General features: G+C 36.0%; 2 protein-coding genes across 2 annotated transcripts in view; one reads left to right on the top strand and one right to left on the bottom strand.

Annotated features, from left to right (window-relative positions):
• Positions 1–18,024, top strand: part of LOC126973108 (all trans-polyprenyl-diphosphate synthase PDSS2) — a 28,422-nt gene extending 10,398 nt beyond the window's left edge. Inside the window, exons 4-7 of the mRNA XM_050820250.1 lie at positions 2,465–2,601; positions 12,468–12,628; positions 13,952–14,143; positions 15,934–18,024. Coding sequence (XP_050676207.1) covers positions 2,465–2,601; positions 12,468–12,628; positions 13,952–14,143; positions 15,934–16,086 — 643 coding nt within the window. The 3' untranslated portion in view covers positions 16,087–18,024. The remainder of the gene's footprint in view (positions 1–2,464; positions 2,602–12,467; positions 12,629–13,951; positions 14,144–15,933) is intronic.
• Positions 18,025–18,094: 70 nt separating this feature from the next.
• Positions 18,095–27,468, bottom strand: part of LOC126973095 (DNA N6-methyl adenine demethylase) — a 138,745-nt gene continuing 129,371 nt past the window's right edge. The window contains exons 5-10 of the mRNA XM_050820227.1: positions 24,820–27,450; positions 24,599–24,738; positions 24,285–24,513; positions 23,910–24,188; positions 23,434–23,662; positions 18,095–23,312 (exon numbers count right to left, since the gene is read on the bottom strand). Coding sequence (XP_050676184.1) covers positions 21,062–23,312; positions 23,434–23,662; positions 23,910–24,188; positions 24,285–24,513; positions 24,599–24,738; positions 24,820–27,450 — 5,759 coding nt within the window. The 3' untranslated portion in view covers positions 18,095–21,061. The remainder of the gene's footprint in view (positions 23,313–23,433; positions 23,663–23,909; positions 24,189–24,284; positions 24,514–24,598; positions 24,739–24,819; positions 27,451–27,468) is intronic.

Raw genomic sequence — 27,468 nt, 5'->3', positions numbered from 1 at the left:
CAACAATACATTTGATTACATGCTGACACGCCTATAAAACAAAAACGGACAATGGAGTAATAATTCATTCTAAAAATTTATTCAACATGAAAATGAATTTATTGTGGAACAGATAGATACTTGACCACACATTCAAACAAAATAACTTAATGAAAACAAAATATAAGCTTTAATCCTAAATACAAAAAAAAGAAGCAATCTTCTTCTTTTTTTCTTCTTTTTCTTCTCTTCTTCCAAAACTGGAGTCTACTCAATTTCATTTGTGAACACTGATTTACTGTGATCCCATTGTGTAACGTTTGGAGCTGAACTGAAATATTTTAGGAGAAAAATATAAATAATTGTGGCACTAAAATACATACTATACAAAAATTGAGATTTAAAAAAAGTCACTACCTAAGTAGGGCTAAGCATTTTAATATATAATCTTACGTGTAAACAGTGCGTGAAGTGATCTTTGAGAGAATTGATTACTAGCTGATCAAGCAAACGTTGTATTGGCAATTAAAGTAATAAAAAAATTCCATAATCAAAATTTTAGGGGTATGAAAAATAGATGTTGGCCGATTCTCAGACGTATCTATCGTACATAAAATTTATCGTATTACAATAATCATTATATTCGATTGCCATCTCTAAATAATAATAAAAAATATCATAAATTTACAAAAATATAGCGGTGGGTGACCCTTATCATTTAGGGTTATGAAAAATAGATGTTGGCCGATTCTCAGACGTACCAGTTTAGCCGTTTCGGAGGAGTTTGGTAACAAACACCGGGACACGAGAATTTTATAATATAATATATAATTTATACCTATATCATACTAAATTGTTTTAATTAATCTTCTTTGTTAAGTGAATATTTTAGACCGTCATAAATGCGTATGACGATCTCTGTACGTCAAGAATGTGGGGATAAGTTTCCTGTAAATTAATTTCATAAGTCACAAAGATAAACGGCGACGCTTGGACATTCATTTCCTTATAGTAAGAGGCTTCATAAATGTATGTCAGTATATCTTGATAATTGTATATCTTGTTGAATTTTTATCTGATGCTGATGGGAAATTTACTTCTTTGTTTACTGCGTTTTTATCAGATAATTACATCTCGTAAATTATTATTGTGAATTTAAACGTGAAGCCGAAAATTTCGAAGTTATTTTGTGACGATTTGTTTTGTCTTTCTGTATTATAAATAAGTAATTTTCTGTTTTGGTTTAAATCGTTCATAAAATGATTTGTGTAGACAATACGACAGAAGTGAAAACTTCACCGAGGTTAATAACTCTATATCGAACAATATTCATAAAGTTACATAATTTTTAAATATACAATATTATAAACGTATAAGTTATATAATTTACTTTCGTAAAATTTTCTCCTGATCGCTATTGTATTATACTCCAAAATAGAAAGAATACTTTCAGGATTAAAGATTTGCTAAATATTAAAAAAAAACTCATTCGACTATCAAATCTCTAGAGGGTGTCTCCCTTATTTGAACTGATCCGTTTTTACACGAACGAGAGTTACATCGCCGACACGGCTCAGTCTTATTCAATGCTCTCAAAAGTATATTTCCGGGACTTAAGCTTGAATTTTTTTTTAAGTTTGAAGATTTTTATGAGTGCCTAATTGAGCTGGAATGCCTACCAGAGGTCGACCCTTATAGTGCTGTGAAAACGTTGAAAAAAATTGAGTTTAGAGTTTCTCTAAATGACGTGAGTGTAAGACGTAGCTTATCACGCACTCTGAACTAATTTTCCTGGCCTGTTTTTATCGGTTGTCTTACAGCAAGATACTCTATCTAGACGTATAAATTATCTGAGGGTATGCACACTTTTTTATTGAGAATTAGTTGGTGTTTTTAATTCTATCAAGTTCGTTGATATTACTGTTTTTGCTCCATTAAATTGTATAACACTTAAATTATTTGAGAAACAACCAACAGAAACAAGCTGCGTAATGATCGTCTACATTTGTATAACGGCAGTTATAATAGCATATGAGAGTCGAAATACTTATGTCCGAGTAACTGTTCACGGCTCGTGAGTTTACAAATTTAATTCATGTTTCTTTCCACTTACTTTGAGAATCTTTTTAATGCACATTGTTCGAAAACTTGTAATCAATGTTCATGTTACCGTTAAGTTACATTTTTAGGAAGTATGACAAGGTTATATCCATACGACGACCCATATAGCCGAATGGTTAGTGACACTGACTACTAAGCTGGAGGTCCCGGGTTCGAATCCCGGTAGGTGCAATCATTTATATGATGAATATGGATGTTTGTTTCCAAGTCATGGATGTTAATATGTATTTATGTATGTTTATGTAAGTATAATGTAAAAAATATATCGTTGTCTTGTACCCATAGTACAGGCTATGCTTAGTTTAGGGCAAGATAATTTTTGTAAAAGTGTGCCAATATCATTATTATTATTTTTTATTATCAGAAACCAAGAGCTCGTGGAGTTGATGTCATCCGCCGTGAGAGATCTGGCGGAAGCGGAATTCCTAGGAGAGAGAGACGAACAGAACAACCCCCTGCCATCACGACCGTTGCCTGAAGACCAGCGGGAACCCGCTACTGGTAATTAATAAGCCACTACTCTATAAAATCCAAGCGTAAGCCAATAAATGGTGTAAGTTTTATTTTAATGTAATGTCTTGCATGTTTCAAAATTCCTCTTTCGCACTACATGCCAGCACCCAGCCACAGGCATTATCTATAAATAAATTTAAATGTTTTATTAAAAAATGGCTCTGTCGTTAATCCTACTACTCCACAGTTGAATATCTAAGTGATCGGACAGCCTGGGACTAGATTATGATTATTTTATAGCAATAGCAATGACATTGCAATATTGTATATTTTATTAAAAAGAGTGCAAAAAATTAATGCTGCGAGAGTTTCTTGCGCCGCTTCTTCTTTCTCAGAGCACTATTTGTTTTCGACGCGGTAGTAGTATCTAGTATATTAGAAATTACATCATAAAGAATTCTAAAGAAAACAATTTTGAGAAAACAAATGCCTTTTATGCCTTTTTATTCCTTCTATGCTACAAACTCAAATACTACTACAATCCCACTATCTGGATGCAGTACTGGATTGAGCAAGCGCGGGGCCCTTAGCGAACATTTTCAAAGAGCCCTGTACTGGAACTTGTCGGTTACCAAGTATCTAACGTGGATTGTATGTAGGAAAAGTTGTAGTTTCACGTTTTTGTGACATCAAGTAAATTTAGTATACCACATCTTAAGAGCATTCGCTCAAAAAATTTCGTTCAGGCAGAGATATTGAGAAGGCTTAAATATGCGGGGCCCGTAGCAATTGCTACTGTTGCATCGTGGTTAATCCGGAACTGTCTGGATGTGGCATTCCTCCACCGTGTTGTTTTCATGGAATTTTCTTCCACGTAATGAAGTGTTGTTCTTCGTATGATGCCACATGGGTTAAAAATCCGCGTGCCACCACTTAGGCTGGGATCTATAAAACATACTTATACTTTACTCAGATTTTACTTACGTAAAAGTTAGCTGTCTTTATGCTTAGCGTAAACTTAGATTACGTTCTTATATCCAATTGACGTCTAAAATTATACGGAGCTAAGACAGTCCAATGCAAAAGCCAAGTTCGGGTTTTATCACACTCAGCTAAGTTTTATGTGAGTAAAATGTAAGTACGCTCTTTATATACGTATGTACGCTATTATCAGCCTTAGACGCAGACGAGATAGTGTGGCCAGCTGTGGTGGCCACAACTTATCACATGACTGTACGGCCGTTTATTCTCCTCAACCATACAAGAAATGTATTCTGAATGCCATACAACCGAATATATTTCATCTTTCATATGACTCGTGTGTTTCTCTCTCAACTAATCTAAATTTTTAATTCTATGTTGGTCTTTGAATATTCTAAGAATAATAATTTGGCATATAACCGAAATGAAATATTTTTATTCTAATTGAAAACTATCCATTTTCTTCCTAATAAATATAATAAACTGAGATTTTAAGTCGCGTGGCCCAAACAATTTTACATTTACCTTGACAGCCTTTGGAGTCGTCAGAAATTAGAATGTCACTATATAATGTATTTGAGGTGCCCATGTTAACACAGAAGTATGACCAAATACTCGGTCAGTTCACATATTTACATAATCATAATGATGAACCAACATCCGCGATCCGTGTCAATATGTCAGCCCATCTGTGGGTAACGTTCACTAATGGATCGTTTCACTTTTTTAACTGTAAATACGAACCAAATATTCGAACCCTATCTATATAATAGGTCGTGGAAAAAGCCTTTCGCGAATATTTACCCAAACGGTCGAAAAATAATTTTATTTAACAAATCTTAAAAGTATACTTACAATACTATGATTACTATCTAAAGCTAAGCTAGGCTGATCCGTTGCCCGAAATAGCTGCCAGCGCTTGGGTTTCCAGTTATGGTCCTATTAAGGCGCGTAAATACGGCTTTGTACATTCTCCGCGTCCTGTGCCCCATGGACCATGTCTCTTTACACCAAACGGCACAAAGATGTACGACTATATGTATGTATAAACTTGTAATAAAAACTTTTCTAAGTAATTAAATTAAGTTAATTCAAATTTTCAAATTCAAATATTTTTATTCAAAATAGGATTTAAAATCACTTATTGAACGTCAAAATCTACCACCCATTCAAAAGAGACTGCCTCAGACCAGAGAAGAATGGGCGCAAGAAACTCAGCGGGCTTTTTTTTTTAAATATAAAGTATGGATTACAATGTAATATCGTACAATAAACATTTATAATTAAAGAGCCTGAGGGTGTTCGCTTTATTCCCAGTCCGTGGTGTCATTAAGAAAATCGTTTATGCTATAATAACCTTTCCCACACAAACGTTTTTTAACAATTCTTTTAAATTTCGTAACACATTTGTTTTGTACATTTTCTGGGATCATTTCTGGGATCATTCCTCGTGTTAACATTATGAATGTCACAGTTTCTAGAAAATTCCTCAATGTGCTTATGAACATACAAAACATTATCGAAAATGTATTGAGAAGCAACAGTCAAAATGTTTATTTTTTTTAATTTTTCTCTTAATGATTCTATAGGACCTAGGTTATAAATCGCGCGAATAGCCCTCTTCTGCAGCACAAAGATAGTATTAATATCGGCCGCACTGCCCCATAACAATATAAATAATGGGGTAGTTATACACACTGAAATTCGGACTAATTTAGCCTTTGGTTACTGCTATTTCTTTTCTTGTTAGTGTTTTACGGACGATTATTAGACCTATACGTGGGAGAGTCACACTGTCGTCTCATGACAAAAGTATGCACAAGCTGGCTGGACCGGTTTCCTACCATACCCTCACTGCGGCTTGAAGAAGCGAGCTTATGCCGTTATGTTTCATCTACCGACTATGACAGTAGTTCTCAATAAATCAATTTAATGTTCCGATTCTCTCGTAGTCAGAGAAATCCTTCCGGGAGCCCTCGGTTGAATGTCTGTTATCATTGGATTGTTCTAGCGTTAGTCATGTGAAATTGAGTGACCGAATAGCATTTAGCCTACCGTGCTTCTAACTTCTACCTAGCACTCGGCTCTAGGAAGTAGACGCGTCTTGAACTCGTGGAAGTAATCCAGTGACCATCCAGTCTAAAAAATCACAGCTAGGTTTCACACCAATATGCCTTCGATGACCCACATCGTAGGTCGCCTACGCTGTCATACCTCTAGTTTTGGTATTGAAAATGGGCGGCTGTGATCACATGACTATCGTACTCTTCGCTTCCAAGCATGGTTGTCCTCCTGTTTCAAATAAAACAAAATAGATGACTTGGCAATAAATAGATCTCACCATACTTCTTAATTCGTTCAACCGATCATTCACAACGATTGGCGTCCTGTTAAAATTATGTAGTTGTGAAGCTATTAAACATTTTCAATAACAACTAAAAAAGTTTGATTACAGAAATTAAATTTGAATATAAAATTTATAAACGATGCGGGGCTCGAACCCGCCACGTCTCGCGTTCCGTGGGCGTGCTCTTCCACTGAGCTAACCGTTCGAGTGACGTATCGTTGATAAATCTTGTATGTCTTGTTAACACTTTAAAAAACAAATTGCTTTTTATTGAAGTAGGCCTTACTTTGCGGAAATCCACAGTCGAAACACGTGTCGAATTGTTTAAAAATAAATATTGGCGGAAGTAACACTAAAGAAAACTTAAATCATTTGTATAAATAAATTGCTTAAAAAACTTTGAGCTTAAACAAATAGTTGTTGTTTTGTCGTCTATTATTGTGGGAAACACCAAAATAGCGTGTTTAAAGTCACATTGTGTTTGAAAAACAATTCCTTATTGTCCTTCGATAAAGAGCAGTGATGTTCGCGCGTTGAATTCTATTACGTTAGTCGTGGTGTGACTGACAGGAATACGTAATCACTGATGTTGTACATTTGGTATGTGGTATGTGGGCTTTGTCCAAGTTGAACTGACTGTACAAAGAATATAAATTAACTGTCGTTTCACTCGTCTGATTACTTCTTTTTTAACCGACTTCAAAAAAGAGGAGGTTATCAATTCGTTCGGTATTTTTTTTATGTATGTACACCGATTACTCTGAGATTTATGATCCGATTAACGTAATTCTTTTGTTTGATGCGAAATATATGACATTTGGTCGCATAAAAATTTTACATAGTTTGGCCCAGTAGTTTTCATTTTATGAACAGTTATATGAAAATTTTCGTCTATCTGGATGACATAATTGTTTTCTGTGTACGGCTTTTTTTTGGAGTTTTCATTCAGGTCATATATATTATTATTAACTGACACTAAAACGTAAAAAATAAAAAAACTACGTTTAAAAAAACCGAATTCAAAATCAAATCTCTTATGCAAACCTTTACCTTTAATATTAATAAAATACTATTATTTTTATGTGCTACATATTGATAACTTTGAAGTCGGTGCCAAGCCAAATGTAATAAAGGTACACCTACACTCGCCACGCGTGACTTTGAGCGGGATAGCTTCGTCTAGAACAAAACAACCCAAGCGGAAAGACACGCGTGGCCAGACAACCTAAATAATTACAGTAAGGAGGTAAGCTGTTTATTATAGTAAGTTTTATTTTGTTTAAGGCTTGGCACAGACTTAAAATCTATCAATAGGTAGCACATATAAATAATAGTATTTTATTAATATTAAAGGTAAAGGTTTGCATAAAAGGTGTATTAAATTAAATTTTTAGTTATTTGATTCTTTTCAGTTTTTGAAGTCGGTTTTTTTAAACGTAGGTTTTTTTATTATCAATGTCTTTATTATTGTTACGTTACTGGAGGGCAGCCCCGTATTTTTAACCGACTTCAAAAAGGAGGAGGTTCTCAATTCGATCGGTATGTACAGCGATTACTCTGAGATTTATGATCCGATACGTAATTCTTCTTTAGTTTGATGCGGAATAGATGCCATTTGGTCCCATAAAATTTTACATCGTTTGGTCCAGTAGATTTTAATTTATGAACATTTTTTATGAATTTTTTTGTCTACGTGCAAGGTATAATTGTTTTTTGTGTACTGCTTTTTTAGGAGCTTTCATTCTGGTTGATTATACATTATTATTATTAACTTGTCAGTTAAAAAGTAAAAAATAAAATAAAAAACTACGTTTAAAAAAACCGACTAAAAAAACTGAAAAGTATCAAATAACTTCTTCTTCGTCGGATTCCTCTTGACAGAGCAGTCGTGGTCACGTCGAACGACGAACGATTCTACGCCAGTTATCCCTGGCTGTTGCTTCTCTGGCACATGTGTTGAGGGGAGCAAATAACTAAAAATATCATTTAAAACACCTCCTATATCACTTTTTAGTTATTTGATACTTTTCAGTCTTTAAATTCGGGTTTTTTAAACGTAGTTTTTTTGTCCGTTGTATTTCATCCGAATAATCACAAATATTGGAAATGGTCGAATTAGGCGTACCTAAATATGTACTACTATATAATATGTATGATCTCGAAATTTGTATAAATTGTATTGTCAACTAACACAATGGAAAAGGCTACTTGATGATTATATTTGTCTCTCTTAGAGCGCCATTCGTTCCGATGATGTTGTGGTATTAGAAGTGACACCAAAAAGAATTCTAAATGAATCAATTTTGAGTAAATAAATGCGTTTAGTGCCATATACAATCACACATCTCATGCATGTAGGTGTGTATGTTTTAACCTAGAAATATACTGAACATCCGCATTATGTTGATCTTATGCGAAAGGTGCAAACCACTTCTGACGGTACCTACGACAACTTTTTATATTATGTTTATGTCGAAGAATGCTGATGTGAAAGTTGGAAAATATGGTTCACAGGCAAGTTGCAAAGAAGATTGTATTTACCTACTTGCTTCTTACCTAGATAGGCTACTAATGCACTTATATTGAAGGACAAGGGTGGAAAACTTGGTCAGTATCGATAGCGCAAATTATGTATATTTTCAGATATGTCTCTTAACAAATTAATTACGTCATCGTCAAAGAAATCCATCTGTAAAATATTTTATACTAAACACTTAAAACCTTAAAATATAACACTAGAATCGTTATTATTATTGTTTTTTTCTCAACGAATTATCCAAATAGGCCAAATTATTTATTAAATACCATAACCCGCCAATTTGTTAGAATCTGTTCTAAATTACCTGCGACGACTTTCGATGAAATTTTAATGTCCTAAATAATTTTGTATGCGAGTTTTTTTGGATGCAGATCAAGGAAATTGAAAACTATATACCTTTATTAACCTTTACTTCTTTGCATAACGTGTGTATTAACATGTTTCGGGTCAACTATGCCGTCGGTAGGGTTTAATTTATAAGGACTCACATGCGTCAGTGTATGAAACCGGTTCCTCGAAACCAACGGGTCTAAGAACTGTTACAATGCCCTCAATATTTTGTTCTCCATAATATAGGTACGTGTTACTTGCAATTATTTTAGCATGTGCTCCGGAGAATGTCTGTTGCATGATAACATTGTTATGAACGTGCAAGTTATCAATCTTTATGGATAATGTGTTTTTTTTTTAATTTATTATTAACAAGAAAGGTCAATGTTGATGAAATCATTGGTGTTTTTTTTTATTGGTCTTAGACCAAACAAACTAAAAAACCCTTAAGGGTTTCGTATCCTAGGGGTAATAAATGGTAACAAATCTTATTGCCACTGTCCATCTGTTAGACAGCGGGCAATAACATGCAATAGTTAGGGCGCATTCACAAGGAATACGTCATTGACGATTGGTCAAATTTTCGTCGTTATATAATAAATAAAATGTCCATCATTTTTTACGATTCATGAGATGGATGAACATGAGCATTTAAAAAACTTAGCTTCCGTCAAAAAATCGATTCGTCAAAATTCGTCCTCGTGGGAACGACCCCTTAGACAGCTGAAATTGTATGTGTATATAACCGCTATAGCAACAAGTATTTAAATTGAATGTTTCTTTTGCAATAGCACTCTGTGGTGTGGATCTCTTCCAGCACGGAATCCCTGGTCATTTCGACTCCAAATTACGGTAATTGTAATAACGGTACTTGAGCATGCGTTCAAGTCGGTAGGAAACATATAGGTCTGATCCATTAGGGATACTTCAGAAGTCCAGAACAGACAAACGCATACACCAAATAATGGTATGAAGAATATACCCCGAGTAGTCTCTTGGATATGGGCCTCAATGAAAAAGAGCAAGCTAGGCTTCTTCGACTCAAAATGGAAGTGGACGTATTGTTTCGAACGAAGTCCCTTTATATTACAGAATTCCAAGGCCATATATAGGTCAGTGGTTTGAGCCTCCTGCTCCGTTGGTCCCGACTTAATACTGTTTTTCCCCGTTCAATCTGTCAAAAAATCTGAAAAAGTATCTGCTAATATATACAAAAAAGCGCGTACACCTTCCTTAAAGGCCGGCAACTCTCCTGTGATTCCTCTGGTGTTGCAAGAGAATGTGTGCGGCGTTGATTACTTAACACCAGGTGACCGTACGCTCGTTTGTCCTCCTTTTCCATAAAAAAATAAACGGTGTAAATATGCAAATACGCGGTGCAGTCTGGGTATCCTCCATCAGTCACAGGTCTTCGTTCCAGATATCCAAAAAATCTATTCTATACTAGCTGACCCGACAGAAGTTGTTCTGTATATAATAAACATAATAATGTTTTTAATAAATTTGTCAATAATAGAAAATATGTCCATACAAAATAAATATTGGAAATAAGAATAATTGCTTTAGATTGTAAATTTTCTCCCACAATAACAAGAGCCACTTCGTCAATGGTGGGTGAAATAAACCTCCTTGTGGGTTCATCGGCAGGTGTTGTGTTAGCTCGAATCGCAATATTATGGCTGTTTGATTTGCACTAACTCATTGCAATTTAAGCCTATGTAGGTACTTCAATGTCACTCTCAAACTATAACTATAAGTCTACAATATCTGGACGACCGAGCCTTGCTCGGATTTTTAAGAAGGTTCATAACTTGAACAAAACAAAACTTATAGTACATCTGGATTCGAACCGGGGTCTTCTGCTATCCGAATCACAAAATGTCCCATCTGAGCTATTATAGTCTTGTATATAAAGGCGAAATATACCTTTGTATTCTAATATTATTGTAGCTATTTCTCATTAAAACACGGATAAGACTACATTATTTTTTAAATTGAAACTAGCTAGATTAATTTCTCGCCCCCAAACTACCTGTATACTAAATTTCATTAAAATTGTTGAAGCCGTCTCCGAGTATCACAATATATATATATTTATGTACAAGAATTGCTCGTTTAAAGATATAAGATAAAAATAATCTGATAGATAGTTAACAACTGTTGTTAATCTACCAACCGTAGTTAGCCAAAATTAAGTTTATTTTTTACCTGAGAAAGTTAGAAAGATATAATAATTCTTATTAGTTATTCATTTTAAACTATTCTTTCAATTTGATTTCTGAACGACGGGGGACACATCAAAGGAAAAACAAAATTGTTGTTTTTATTTAATTCTGAGCATTTTCCTATTTATTCACCTTTTAAACCTTCCCTGGACTTCCACAAATAATTCAAGACCAAAATTAGCCAAATCGGTCCAGCGGTTCTCGAGTTTTAGCGAGACTAACGAACAGCAATTCATTTTTATATATATAGATTTGATATTGGCTAATTATCTATTATATACTATTTATTTTAAAGTAATTATTTTTACAATATATAAGTAAGTTTTACAATATATAGTACCAATAATTATTATTGCGTATAAAATAATCTGTTAAATTTTGATATGACTGATCGTGCTGACTCGAGCTGACTTTACCCCAACGAGTCTTACAAAGCCGAGAGTGACAGCTCAGTCTCATTCAATATCCACAAAATTAAATGCTCAGTGCGTCAATAGAAGTTTTCATAAAAATGACACGCATTCTTACAATAAACAGAAATAATGGCCGCGCTTGGTATTGTGGTGTTTTTGTATTCTGTATAGAAGTATTAGTTAGTAAATATTTTTATTCAAAATAAGATTTAAAATCACTTATTGAATGTTATAAACCACCACCCATTCGAAATGTGCCACAGACCTGAGAAGAACGGGCGTGAGAACTCGGCGGGCTTTTTTTTCATAACATCGTAATATCGTAAAGTAAACTTTTTTGCTCAAATAGCGAGGGTGTTCTCTCCATTCCCAGTCTGTGGTATCATTAAGAAAACGGAGCCGATGAAAATCAAATAATTAATGGAGTAATTTATAAAATAGACTGTTTAATTATTCAATTCTGTTTAGTTATCATTTACTTGAATCGCATCTAATGGCCGCGATGCCTTGCAACATCAAAAAAGCGGCCAACTGCAAGTTGGACTCGCCCATGAAGGGTTTCGTAGCAGCAAGTAACATAATATAAAAGTTATATAGAAGGGAAAATGATATGAAAAGGCTAAAAATGTTTGCTTAAAATCATACAGTGCAAATGAGCTCTCATCATTTATACGTATTATAAAAAAACTACTTACTAGATCTCGGACAAACCAATTTTCGGTGGAAGTTTGCATGGTAATGCATACACAAGTGTCTCTCGCGCAAACTATTCAGTTTAGAAAAAATGATATTATTAGAAATCTCAATATAATTTTTGAAGACCTATCCATAGATATTACTATACTACTATTATTAGATACTACATATACCCCACACGTATGAGTTTCATGAAAAGTTTTTTTGAGTTTCAGTTTTAAATATTATCTACTACCCTCAAAATTTATTGTTTTTTTTTTTTTCACTTTTTGTGTGAAAATGTTAATGCGGTTCACGGAATACATGTACTTCGAATCTATAAGGGTTCAGTTTTTTGTCATTTGGCTACGGAACCCTAAAAATCTACATTGTTCTATTTTCAGAATGGGACTGCATAGTAGCACCGCTGCCGATGGCGGGCGTGGCCGGTATAGCTCGTCGTGAGTGGGTCGCGCGACACGTACTGGCTGCGGGAGCTCTGTTGGGAAAGAGTTGCTCAGCGGCACTCAAGCTGGCTGGCCACAACGCAGCCCTGCAGACACAGGTACCACTTCTATTGACCTTTGGTATGGTGGAGGTCCATGCTGGTGTCTTTCACTTCCGACCAGAACATCTGAAAGTTAGTACAGTTTGGCCTTGGTCATGTTAGGACTATGAAGAAGAAATACTAAATACACCTTTGCACATGATGCAGTAATGTGTAAGCGCTGTTGTGTTTCGGTCTGAAGGGCGCCAGTTAGGGAAATTACTGGGCAAATGAGACTTAACATCTTTTGTCACAAGGTGACAAGCGCAATTGTAGTACCACTCTGAAATTTTTGGGTTTTTCAATGTTGATCGGTTATTGTAATGAGCAGGGCGTATCAATTACCATTAGGTAGCTGAACGTCCTACTCGTCTCGTACCTTACTGTCATAAAAAAGAACTACCTGTATTAATCTCTGAAATGCTTGACCACATCTAATGCAAGAAAGTAAAATAAAAAAAATATGTCGCCGCTTGAGATCATTATGGCATCTCTCATGTACTGGTCTTGAACCTTTTGCACCCAGTAGACTCCTATTATAATTTGCCGGGTGCTCGACATCGTGGAAGACTCACTCTTCTTCTTGGTCCTATTTTTCATTTCTGAAGGTCGTGTCCGTACTTCAAAGTTTTTGTAAGTTGGTCACTAAAGCCCTTTCGGTCCTCAGCTTTCCTTATTGCGGTCGTAAGTGGTAGGCCAGTGAGTGTCATGATCTGGTCCGACCAGCGGCTGGGTGGTCTTTTGCCCTCAATTTAACAGTTTGTCAAAATTATTGTGAAGGCGTCGGGCAATGTGGCCAAGGAAGACAAGGAAGACAGCACTATCAACAAAAAAACTTTCGGTACATGGCTACCACTGTGGAACCTATCAGGCACATTGTCTATTCCGCCTGCGAGCTATTTGGCCTGCACACGGCCACTTAAGTCTTATAAATCTTTGGGCTACTCGTATATTTGTTACCTTTTTTTATGACAATAAGGGACGACATGAGCAAGACGTTCAGCTGATGTTAATTGATACGCACTGCCCATTACAATGCAGTGCCGCACAATATTTTTGAAAAACCCAATAATTCTGAGCGGCATTACTACTGCGCTCGTCACCTTGAGACATAAGATGTCAAGTCTTATTTGCCCAGTAATTTCACTAGCTACGGCGCCCTTCAGACCGAGACACAGTAATGTTTACACATTACTGCTTCACGGCAGAAATAGGCGCCGGTACCCATAATCTAGCCAGGATCCGGTGCAAAGGAGCCTCCCACTGGTTAACCACCTTGGTTCGACGCAGCCTGCTCAGCTACTAAATAACCTCTATTTAATTTACCTCTGTTATTTACAGGGATACCGGTTCGGTTGCCATCTTGCCTTAGTATGGCAGGCGTTCCTCGACTTGGAATCGTTCACGGGTCCTGAGCCGTCTAGTTTCTCCTTAGTCGGAGCTCCACTTGCCTTCACCTTAGAAGCGAGACCTGAACTATATTCATACATCGAAGCTGGTCGCAAGAGTGTCCGAGATGTGGACTATCATGCGGTAAGTAATACGCGTGTATCCAGCCGCGGAGTGAATATTCACTCCCTGCTCGCAACATTGTATATTTTTCTAGGTCAGGTTGCCTGGGACGATACCAGGTCAAATAAATATTCGTGTGACGTCACCAGACAGTGTTTAGGTTGTAAACGGTACATTTGACTGGTTAATTTTTGAAGTGTATATACCTGCCTGAACCTGACGAGGTTATGAGTGACGTCACGAAGATTACATGTTTTATTATTCGAATACAATATTCGGAATGGTAAAAATTTTGCATTGATAAAACAATGTGGCTTTCCACCGAACATAAATGTCAGGATAGTGATGTGGGGACACCACGTTTTAGTATTACATTCTGAGTCACATCCATTAAATATACTCGCTGTCTAAAATTCGGACCACTATTCATCATTATCATCAATTCAAGGATTGTTGAGTTTCCCTGACAATGCACAGTTATTAAAATATTAAACTTAATATCGATCTACCCTCTTTTACTGCAACGAACTTTATTATCGTCACTACTACAGGTTTTACTATCAATTGTAACTCGATCACACACAACACATGGGACAGGTTACTAGCACAGTAACTCGTTACACAGACTGTGGAGACATTGTAGGGACAGTACGGTAGTCCTGTGTACAATCTCCACAACCTGTGTCATTCTGATTCTAGATTCCAAACTGTCATCTCGATTGCAACTGTGTGTTACCTACACAATTCTTGGTACTAAGTGTTGCTCATCTGAGATTACTTATGGGTTGGGTTACTGGATCCAGTGATTGGTAACTGTAAATGATGTTTGGCTATTAATCACTATGTAGGAACACCCTTGGCATATTATTATAATGATGGATCTATTCTTCCCACTACATGTGCTCGAGTGCACATCTTCGGATTCCTATACCCTCGAAGGTGTGGAAATCGAGGCTGAGTGCTCTTGCTCTGCTGGAGTTTCGAGTAATATCCTTGCAATCCATTACTTTTAGAGGCAGACTATCCTTATGGGATTCAGGTGAATTATTTCCCTTTCTTTAAATGTAGGGAATGTATGGTAATTCACTGTAATTGTCCCATAGATATAGATACACATACACTCCTAGTTTTTCTAAAGGTTTAGCGTCTCTAGGTGACCGCAGAGATCTTTTAAAAATAGCAGGGATCTTTTAAAATATTGCTTATTTAGTAATATATTGAAGTACTGTTCAAAACGACAATAGTTTAATGTACAAACAAGGTTATATTATTAAGCATGATTTAGTATCCTATTTACCAGTGGGAGGCTCCTTTGCACCGGATGCCGGCTAGATTATGGGTACCACAACGGCGCCTATTTCTGCCGTGAAGCAGTAATGTGTAAGCATTACTGTGTTTCGGTCTGAAGGGCGCCGTAGCTAGTGAAATTACTGGGTAAATGAGACTTAACATCTTAGTCTCAAGGTGACGAGCGCAATTGTGGTGCCGCTCAGAATTTTTGAGATTTTCAAGAATCCTGAGCGGCACTGCATTGTAATGGGCAGGGCGTATCAATTACCATCAGCTGAACGTCCTGCTCGTCTCGTCCCTTATTATCATAAAAAAAAGAGCTAGAGAACCACCTATCGTGATTCGTGAGACCTTATGGCGTAACCCGCAACTCTCTTGCGATTCCTGTAGTGAACACATCAGATGACCAGGAGTTTCTTCATCATAATTTTTGTTGATATCTATGTAACTGTTTATGTCACTTTCTTAATCAATGGACTTAAAACTGTGTTTAAAATCTATTTCATTGCATATATTTTCAGCTGTATGAAGCAGTGCTGGAGGGTAACGGTATCGAGCAAACTAAACAACTACAGCGTGAGCACATCACTAGCGCGTGTGAGGTGCTCGATAGTTTCCCCAACTGCGACGCGAGAACGGCCCTCACTAACATTATCGTCGCTATGCATCCCTAGGCATTGGTTGTTGCCACGGATTCAAGTGGATAAAATATAGTGTACTTCTAGTTACGGCCGTTCCCAATATACTATCTACGGATAGAGATAACTTACTACCATCTACTGTCAATAATCTGAAGCTGTTCCAATATACCCGATAAGTCATTCTTATCGCCTTATTTTTGGACGCGTGAATTGCAATTTCCATGCAAACTTCTATCGCTGGTAAGTTATCGTCCCATTGACAGACAGCGTGTACGGATAAGGTGAGTTACCGTCGAAAAGTTTATTGGGGCAGAAAAGTCAACGATAGTTACGATTTTTATCTCAATTAAGAGATAGACTGAATATTGGGGACGGCCGTTATCGTATTGCTGTCACTGTTTGTTTCATGAAATTTTGACACGACAACGATTATCTCCTCCATAAACTCCATCTATGATTCCAACTAGCTATTCGGGGCGGTGGTGATAGCAGACTAAGGTACATCACTAGCATTTTGATATTCCCGCTATTTCCCCGAGAACTTTAAATATGTTGATGTCACTGAAGTGACTGATAAAAAAAAGTTAAGTTTATAAGTACATAGTACCAACGGTTTTTATCGTGCGTATTTGTGAGTCAATTAGATAATTCTGAATTATTTACTCAGTTTTTTCATGTTTCAATTTTAAATATATAAGTATGTTTGTAGTATTAGTAGTGCAAACGTTTAAACTTTTTGTAAAAGTATCTAACTTAACTAGACTTTAGGTTTTTTGAGGCTCCGTGTAATAAGAAATAAGCAATGAAAAAAAAAAACATTTTTTTTTAATAATTATGAGTATTCTATTGACTATAGTAAAAAGTCGTACCAAGTGTATCAAAAAAATTATAGACAAAATTTATAGTTACCTGTAGTACTTAATTATCATGTTAGAGTAGATAGAATAAAAAATATGAACGCATGGTGTCGGGTTTCTTGACCTTATTTTTGAGGCTGTATACATATCTACAAAAAAAACTACTTTTATATATTAAATATAAGGCTTATATTGTAAAATTTTTTGATACTTTTTAATATACATTTGTAAGTAGATATAATATAGATAGTTACTTATAGACCTTTAAACGCTATAAATTATCAGCGTGTTAGGGACGGACGAGTATTTACAGGAAACGATATGTGACAAACTAACAAACACATGCTCTTATGATTGTTACATGGAACTATGAGCAGCTGGTGACTTACACTAGTATAAAAGAAAATATATAATATACTACTAAAACACGATATCGATGTAAACGAATTTCAGCATAGATTTATTGAATAATTGATTTGTTTCCATAAAATATTGAAAAACATAATTTTATGAACGATGCGGGATTCGAACCCACGACCTCGGGCGTTCCGTGCCGGTGCTCTAACCAACTGAGCTAACCGCATCGAATCCCGCATCGTTCATAAAATTTTGTTTTTCAAATTTTAATTGTGTATTAATCCTAAAAGTGAGGTTTATTACTTTAAAAATATAACATATTGTTTGTTTCCATACTTTTTATCAGGGAGGTTCCTTTGCACAGGATGCTGGCTAGATTATGGGTACCACAACGGCGCCTATTTACGCCGTGAAGCAGTCATGTGTAAACATAACTGTGTTTCGGTCTGAAGGGCGCCGTAGCTAGTGAAATTACTGGGCAAATGAGACTTAACATGGTATGTCTCAAGGTGACGAGCGCAATTGTAGTATCGCTCAGAATTTTTGGGTTTTTCAAGAATACTGAGCGGCACTACATTGTAATGGGCAGTGCGTATCAATTACCATTTTCCGACGTCCTGCTCGTCTCGTCCCTTATTTAAAAAAAATATTCTTCGTGGCGTTAAAATGTTGTATAATTAAATGATATTTATTTTTGTATCAATGAGTTTATTGCTCTCTTAATTGTACATTTTTAATTTCTTAATAAAACTTTTTTATATGTCTTTCTTTTATTTCAGTTCTAATCTAATAATTGGTACATCTCTTCACATAAATGAAACAAATAGTGTCTTTTAAATTATTGTATTAATAAATAATGGTAGTTCTATTTACATGACACATTCTTTTGTTTTGGCAGAAGATAAAATATTACAAAATGCATGTCGCGTCGCGTGCGTGACGCTACGACTTAAATAACATAAAACACACATTAATAAAGCCATTCGGCGTTATTGGTATTACAAAAAAGATATTTGGTTACGATAGCTACGTCACAAATACTGATCAACATTTTGGTTGCACATAATTAATATTATAAATACAAAAAAACCTTATAAAAGTGTTTAAGGGTATTTCTTTCTTAATTTGAAAGAAAGTCGTTAATTTTATATTATGTGATATGATTTAAAACAAAAAAATTGATTAAATGAATAAATTGAAACAAGAACTATAAAGTATAAAGAAATATAACCAAAAAAAACATCAAAAATTTTCTTTTAGACATACAATTCATCTCATTTTCATTTCACTCTACTTTACGACTTTCTCACAGCTTTAAAAGAAATAGGTTTGCCAAACAATTACAGTCAAACACACGTGAATTAATTGTATATCACAGGTATCTACACCTAATGATTCATTTCCTCGAAAATATCACTTAATACATACAACCTTAGAACGACTGCATTCAAATTCCTTATTTTTTTTTTTGGCCAATTTCTTATAAATCATTTTTTTGGTGATTTAGACTGCCATTGCCAATTATCATTTAACATAGTGTTAGAACACAAACACGAGTATTTAATATTAAGTATTGCTACGATGATATTAATAATTTTAAGCTTGGCTAAACATAACTAAAATCATCTTATAATGTAAATTGTCAAATCTTAGTTTGAATAACTGACCTCTACTATTTACCACTGAACTGGCGGCTGTCAAAATGCTTTTGTGCCTGTTTGATATTCGTCATTTGGGCGCTGTTGGCCATGTAGTGAGAGTCTGCGGAACTAAAACTAGTGATGACAACCGCAGCTAAACAAACATCTATAAGAAAACTATTCACAAAAAAGTGTACTTTATTACGTTGATTCCTGAAGTATAAATAACAAGGCAATCGACCGAAATTAATTCAAAATGCAAAAATACATAGAGTATTGTGCGTTTCTCTCGCAGCCAAATTAGTTCTCTGGACGCTCGCGAGTGGCGCTTAAAATAGGCACAAATAAATTGCTGTCAAACACATGGAACAACCTGTCCAGTAGTATTTATACAGGTCAGTGGTTTGAATGCAGTCTGACGTAAAAATAATCCGTAACTCAATAAATTTGTAATAGTAGTCTTTAGACAAGTTGAGGTATTCGAAGTCAGTGAGATGATCGAAATGTGATGACGCTCGTGGCATTGATATGTCTTATCACACAACGCAGCCTCATGGCAAGATACGGCAATACCAACAGCACAAATAATATCAGAATTGAGAACAACTGAGGCTCCGGTCACAATTATTACCAATCACGCCCTATTAAGTTCGACGATACATTCGCACCATTCTTTTATAATAATAATATTTTCACTCCTACAATTACAATGTACATAGACCGCGACTGTCTATTATTGCTTATTTTTAAGTTTTGTCCTCCAAAACTTTTAAACCTATAAATAATTTCACGTTCGTCCAATAAATTTACCATTCAATAAATACGTACACGTAAAAAATATAAACTATATGAATAGTTTAATCTTTAAAACAAACTTTCTTAATCTAATTATATATTAATAATAACTATTCATCGGTATGTTGTCCTTCATTTTTCAATATAATGCCTACTTTATAATCTTTCCAAGCGCCTGAATTTTTTTGCAAACTATATTAATATATAGACTTAGGTAATTTATTAATTCATTTTTTATTTATAAATTTTTTATCATCGCTTAAATTAGAAAAAGTATTTTCCATTCGTAAACTATATAAGGTCACAATTTTAAAGTTCGAAAATTATTATATAATATACATTATATAACAATATACAGATAATATTCTGGTCGAATCCAGACACAGGCACTCGATTTGAAAGTAAAGAAGGCTAATGAAACATGCAAACAACAGCTAACTAATAATTTAATGTCATACTTGTAAAAGCAAATATATTAGATATTAATACCTAGAATAATACTAAATTATTACAAAGAAAATGATTTTATAATCGTTCACGTAATACAATATAAATAAGTTAAATATTCTAAAAAGTTAAAAATACACACGACTTAACCTAATAGAAAAGCACGCAAATAGATTTGTGATACGTTGAGAACGTTCAAACAACCTCTGACGTAAAGGAATGGTGGTACGATTGTAACCAAACACAAACAAGAGTACAAAAATATAAATATTAACCTTCCGTCCAGCAAGTGCGCCGCGATCCGTTCTCTCCGCCTGCTCATATCGTATTCGTTACAGATACAGAACATAAAAAATTAATATTGTTTGTACTTTTGCTCTGAATAATAAATTGTAGGATTATTAGTTTATGAGATCAATGCAACGCATCATATTCTGAATGCGTTTAAAAACAAACTGTCAAAATATGCAGACAAATTTAAACTAGAATTTCGTAAAACGCTGGTTAAACTAAAATACAAGAATATACAAAAAAACTAGAATTATCTTAAACAATACGATTCGATACTAACGTAGTAACGTAAGACTAGTTGAAATGCGATACACTACTAAAACTAAAAATATATCTTTGATTGGTAGCATTGTGATTTTATTTCAAAAAATACGTTTATCAAAATTGGTATATTGGTAGTCAATTCCAACTTACATTAAATGGAGTTTCGCGGGAACATTGGACCAGTCTGTCGCGAAAATATGAGAGCTTATATTAAATCTAAAAAACGAGGAACTACAGAACGATTTTGGAAAACACATTTCTCTAGAAGACCTAGATCAAAAGGCAACATATCTTACATAGCTAGGGAAATAATTTTCATCTTTTGGAAAAATATTGGCCCGACGGGCCTGGCTTACGTCAGGTGCCAGATTCTTGATACGGTCCAGTGACTGTACACGGATGCATCGGAAATAAGGTAGTCCATGACATAGTCGTCTGCGTCTCTGCTCTCAATAATATTTGTCTACTCTTCTTGGCTTTGTTGGTCGCCTCGACTAATGCAGACAGTGAACTATACCCTCCAGGTATATAATTCTCATTATTTTTCCATTTCTCTATGGAGGTTATTTGTTTTTGTTCGGATCCAGGAGTTGAAGCCGGTGACGTCGTGTTAGAATTAGAGGCGGGTATACTTTGTGTAGTGGGAGTTAGACCAAGTTTTTTGAGCCTCATTTTCTCTTCCCATTCTTCAAGGCCATGTTTTGGCCGATTTAAATTTCTGTGCTGATAGAAAACTAGTGAAATTCTTGTCGGGTTAGCTCTGTTTGGACTCTTAACTGATGTGGTAGAATGCATTTCGTGTTTTGCGCATTCAAATAAAACACTTCCATGACCTAAAGCTATTGCGACTCCGCCCATCTGACTGTCTTTAAAGCATTCTATATTATCAGATAAACCTGTCACCTCCCCAATGGGTTCCGCTTTAGGAGCTTCTTGAGGATACGGTATAGAAAATGGTGGTGGATAGATACACCAATTGGGTGAAGACTGACACCAGTTTGTATTAGTATTGGGGTTTTGATAGAAATTGGGTGCGAAGTTTGGATTATACTGATAACCGTAGGAATTATAATGAGCGTTTCTAATCATCTCTTCCCGTTTGTATTTCTCAGCGTTATAATATGCAAGGCTATTATAATCGTTGTATGAGTTTTCATATGGATTGAAATGGCCATAAGGATTTCCTGGGTAGGCATACGCGTTACCAACAGTAGGATAGTTAGCATAGCTTTGAACGGCTGGTGGTGGATTGCTACAACTATTTTGGTTAACTTGTTGGTAGTTATTCGATGGAGCTTCTGAAACGGCTTTGTTGGCCATGGCTGTGGTTTGATTCGAATCATCATGATTTATTGTAAAATTTGTCTGATTTGTTGCATTTTGCATATTATTTTGTCGAATGTCGTATGGACTCCTGTGTTCATACCCCTGACTGAGGTGAGGCTTATCAGATGGAGGGTATGGTTTTAAAAATGTTGAATGGTCGACTGCATCTGGTGGATTTAATAGTGATCGTGAAGGTGGTCTTGCTTTTGGAACCCTAAAAACGTAGTTATCGTTATCCACTCCCAAGTCTTTTGATTTGGTTGGGTCCCAATTTCTTGGCTCTGGTGATCTCCATACACTTTTGCGAATTTCTGAAGAATTGGTATCACTATTAGGTGATCGTAAATCTGAAATTTGCGAGGAAGCTGGTGATGCAGGTGTACTCTGTGATTTCGTAGACATATCGCTTAATCTTGGTGATGTAGGTATATCGAACTCATTGGCTTTTTGGGAAAAATCTCCCAATAAATTTTTCTTGTTCAGGCCCGTACTTTGTTTGTTACTTAGGTCTGAGGTAGATTCACTTCTGTTAGAGTCCGGACTGAAATTATTAGCCAAATTTAAATTAGCAGTCGTTGAATCTGGATCTTCTTTAACAGCATTATTGAATAATTCACTGTGAGGAAAATCAGGCCAACTGTTTTGTATAGCTTGGCCGTGCCCAATATTTGGTGGATTATATTGTTGTTCACGTTTTTGTAATCCAGAAGCAAAGCTCGGCAGTTGATTTGTAGTTGTGTTTTGGTTATTATTGTCAACCATTGGTGAAAGTTGGTTTGGATGAAACATAGCGCTTGTATTATGGATGTTATAGCTTTGATCGTACGAATTATATGGAGAATCTAAAACCGTGCTAGAAATTTGATTGCTCTGTAACTGAGCATCGGTAAAGTTATCAATCATAGAGGCCATATCCAACAATGCTGGGTTACTCATATTATTATTTAGTAGGTTGGAATTAGCATTATGCATATTTGGATTTACAAAGGCCGAGTTGTAGTGAGGATTATTAGGATTAGGTGGAAATGGCGACTGGTTGAGCGCTGGTGTGGGCGCGCGTGGCGATGTACTACTTTGACTTCTTGGGCTAGCATTATTTCTAGCATCATTCGGCTGTGGTGTTTTAGGTGCAGGTGTAGAACATTTCTTTTGATTTGGACTGGCTTGAGGGGTACTGGATGCTGAGTTATTCGATTCCGAATTATCTTCATCTTTACGTTTCTTTCCGTGACGCCTGCATGGTTGCAACGGTACTGATCTTACTCTGACTTCCATTTGATATCTGAAATTGAACAAAATCATAAATTAGTACTTTTTAGATATAGCTTATTAAATATATTAACTATTTCTTTTTACAATTTATTTGGACAAATAATATTAAACTTTTATACATCACCACTCACTTGTCCAAGACCTCTAATGAACCATTTCTTATTTTCTCATCTTGCCCCTCCTTGGATCCAAATTCATCTGTAGTATCAAGAACATACAAGGGCAGCACATGAAATTGTTCGTCTGGTGGCTTGTTAAGGTTTCGATGTTTTGCAAGCGTTACTACAGCAGTACAACCGTTATTCATATTATGGAGGTCACGGTGCGCATGTGCGCAGAAATCTATACACGCGGTCACGCCTGAAAAGTATCATAAATAATAATTATCACTTAGTGATTTTTAAATTAAATCAGAATTAAAATATGGGATATCAAAACAAAAGTGTCTGTATCAAAATATTATAGAATATTTTAAGTTTTTGTCCTTATGTTAGCCTGTTTCGGTTAATCTCCGAAGTGACTGAGCCGATATTCACGATAATTTCACGACAAGGCTACTTTTAACTGAAATTATGACAATAGTTTTAAAGTTTACTACTCGACATACCGGAAAATGGCCGTCCAGGTTTGAATCCCAATCTACAGTCAGATGCTTCCTTTTCAAATTGGCATTGGTTTTCAAAGGATTTAGGTGCTAAGTTCATGTACAAAGGACTCAGTAGTGTGGCTAGAACATGCATGCGCTCCTCAATCTCGCTTTCTTCTGTTTTAACCGAAAGTCGAAACTTTCGGACTGTTTTTGAACGGGCGTATTTGCATCCATTATAATACATGGACCATGAACAACCGAAACTGTAGGAAGCGCCGCATGCCTCTGGGTCCAATCCTGAAAATAAGCAACAATAATCCGTTAGTCCACGTAATAAGAAGAAATCGTAATCATAAAAAAATATTCAATTTAAATCAAAATAATTAAAATTACCTTGACATGCACAAGTCCTGTTCTCATTGGTTGCGCATCGCCTTGTCGTTGGCAAGCCATATCTGTTAAGTTTGTGAGAAAGCAGTGTGTAGTCTAAGTCAGCTTCAGATTGTGGTATACCTTCCCAAGCAACCAAACACACAACTATCCAAGACGTTGCACATTTATGACCATTTCGGAATTTCACAACAACCAGAACTTTTTCAGTATAATTCGCTCTCCGTATAACCTATCAACAAACATTTTATTAAGGTGCGTGTTCTGAAATAGTATTTAAAAATGTACCAAATCTCGATTGTGATCCATACACTCACCCACTTTGCCATTGGACAACCCTGCGCAGTTTTACCTTCCTTGCCTGTGTAACAAATTTTTTCTATACGCAATTCTTTTTCCGACAATCCAGTCCTAGCTTCTAAATCTTTTCTTAGGTCGGCTAAAGATGATGCAGCGCCTGGAAAAAAAACATGCGATTTTAAATTATATGGCTATAAGATAAGCAAAGTAAGAAATAGGAATTTCAAATATAACATACCCAAATGTGTGTAATAACTTCCAGGTTCTGGTGGGTTTTTGTCAGCAGGAAAACAATTGCAATCAGGAACTTCCGTTCGCGAATTATTTCGTAGTCTTTCTAAATTGTCTAGATATTCTTTTGAGTAATTAAACTGATTTTGTTTAGATGATTTCGGGTACGGTTCAATAACAGGCGTGCCAGGTTTTAGTGGAACCTTAGGGTCAGATTTTTCTACTGTGTCAGGATCATCATCTAGAATTTCATCTTTGGTTTGAAGGCCGGGACACGCCCCATCTCTTAAATGTTCTGGTGGTGGTTTTGTCGTGGACCCTTGTCTACAGCAAGCATACCCAACCTCGTCTTTTATTGCTACGGGTCCACCGTCACCGGCAAACACATAAGGTTCGTGTCTAGAGGGACAGTAGATTAAATTTTTATAAATTTTATGACCAGGTGGCGAGTTCTCGGACTTAATTTGCTCAATATAATAAGGGGGTTTAGGTTCAAATGGACTATCACCTCCAGTATTACTTTTGTTTTCCGTTTCTTTGCAAGATTTTGCGTCAGGACCTCGACTGTAAATTTTAAATGCCATATTTCCTTGCATATTTTGATGTATTTGTGAAAAATTTTGAAAATTTTCAATTCTCTTATTTGGAAAAATTACATTATTACAGTTTTGTGATATCTCAGGAAAAATTTCATTTTTAATAGTAGCTATTGGTGGTAGAATATGTAGTTGTGATCTTGAAATACAACCATTAGAATACTCTCGGAGCATGTTGTCACCTACTTTTTCAGTTTTCAATAAGGAACTTTGACCAATCAACCTAGAGCTTTCGAATTTTATGCATTCCTCTTTTGTATACGGATAATTTTCAGGAATTTCAAGCTTAGGTATTATAGGTGTTTGTAAATTCTTATAGTTGGTTTCTATTGTATCTTTTTCGTAAATTCTTTTCGAAACATTTATGCCGCGAACAGAGTTACTATTTTGCTGGTTTGATTCAGAGACTGGCCCAATAGTCATTTTAGACTGAAAGTCTTTGTTATCACTTGGCTGATTATAATTTTCATCATTATTAAACGTTTCTGTTTGTCGACACGCATTGTAATGCATATCTGTGAAGTTATAGTGTCGTTTTACGTCTGCATAAGATGGCAGCTTTTGAGGCGTTTTAAGTTCATTAGTACTTATATTAGACTTACACTTTTCATAATCTCTCGAGACTTGCGTCCCCCCCTCCCATACGTGGTGGCCACCACCTCCGAAATTACCCGAACTATAAGTCTGGGCATTTTGTAAATAATTACCAGCGGCAGGATAAACCTGATCGCCTATGCGGTAATTTGTTCGGAGATGGTGGCTATACGATAAAAAATGACCGGTAGTATTTCTGTCATCAGTGACTCCACCCTTTCTATCGTCTAATCCTCGAGGTGGTCCCTCACCCGGGTCGCCTTTGTCAGGAGGAGTGTTGTTTCCATCTCGTGTGTGATTTTGTTTATTTAATATCATTGTTTTTAATCTTGAATTCAAATTTACCCTGTCTGATTGGGAAAACAGTTGTTGTTCTGATTCATCTTGTCGTTGTTGTTGTAGTTGTTGGTTTTGTATTTGCTGTTGCTGTATTTGCTGATTCTGCATTTGTTGATTCTGAATTTGCTGATTTTGTAATTGTTGATTTTGCATTTGCTGGTTGTGCATTTGCTGATTTTGCAGTTGTGCTTGTTGTGTTTGCCGTTGTTGATTTTGCACATGTTGATTTTGCATTTGTTGATTCTGCATTTGTTGGTTTTGCATTTGTTGGTTTTGCATCTGTTGGTTTTGCATCTGTTGACTCTGCAATTGCTGACTTTGCATTTGTTGGTTTTGCAACTGTTGATTTTGATAGTTGATTTGATTTTGTATTTGTTGCTGCTGATTTTGTAATTGTTGATTTTGCATTTGGTTTTGTAATCTTTGGTTATGCTGCCATTGTCGTTGTTGCCAATCGTTTTGATTTTGCGTTTGGCTGTTTTCGGAATGTTGTCCGCTTGTATAGCCGCCCGAATACCCGCTACAATCGAGTGAAGCTCGCGGACCGTTGCTCCCCTGCAGGTATCCAGGCTTGGCGTTTCCCGAATGCTGTGCATTCTGAGTATTTTGTTCTTGTCTGTCTTCATTGTTTGTGTCACTTGATGCACTTTCACCACCATTATAATCTTCGGAATGATCAGTTGTGTATTCAGATCTATCATAACTCTGTTGGCTAACAGTGTATACTGGTGTCGCAGTTGTTGAAACTGAACTCTGATAAGAAGCAGCCGAGGCTGGTCTCGAGTCATTTCCAGCTGTGACTCCAGTGGTGGGAGCTTGTTGCGCATACTGCTGTTGATATTCCGTGGTATAATGTGGTGCTCTCGGTGATGGAACTGGCGTGTAAGCACCCCGGTTAGATGGGGGCCGAGCTGCCGGAACTGCTTGGACGCCTGTTTGGTAGTAAGTGTTATTGGTGACGTCAAATGTCGTCGCAACATTTTGGACGGTGTACGTTGTGTTTGCTTGATAGTGAGGTGACGTTGCGTATTGCGTGTGATTGCCTTGGTAGTCGAGAGTCGTTTGACCAGCTTGTGTGGGAAGTTGTTGGATAAACTGATTCTGCCACCCTGTAAGATAATTATGTT

This window comes from Leptidea sinapis, chromosome 28 (genome assembly GCF_905404315.1).
Source record: "Leptidea sinapis chromosome 28, ilLepSina1.1, whole genome shotgun sequence".
Classification (NCBI taxonomy): domain Eukaryota; kingdom Metazoa; phylum Arthropoda; class Insecta; order Lepidoptera; family Pieridae; genus Leptidea; species Leptidea sinapis.
Note: the sequence above shows the minus strand (reverse complement) of the source record. Positions and strands in the feature narration are given on the sequence as shown.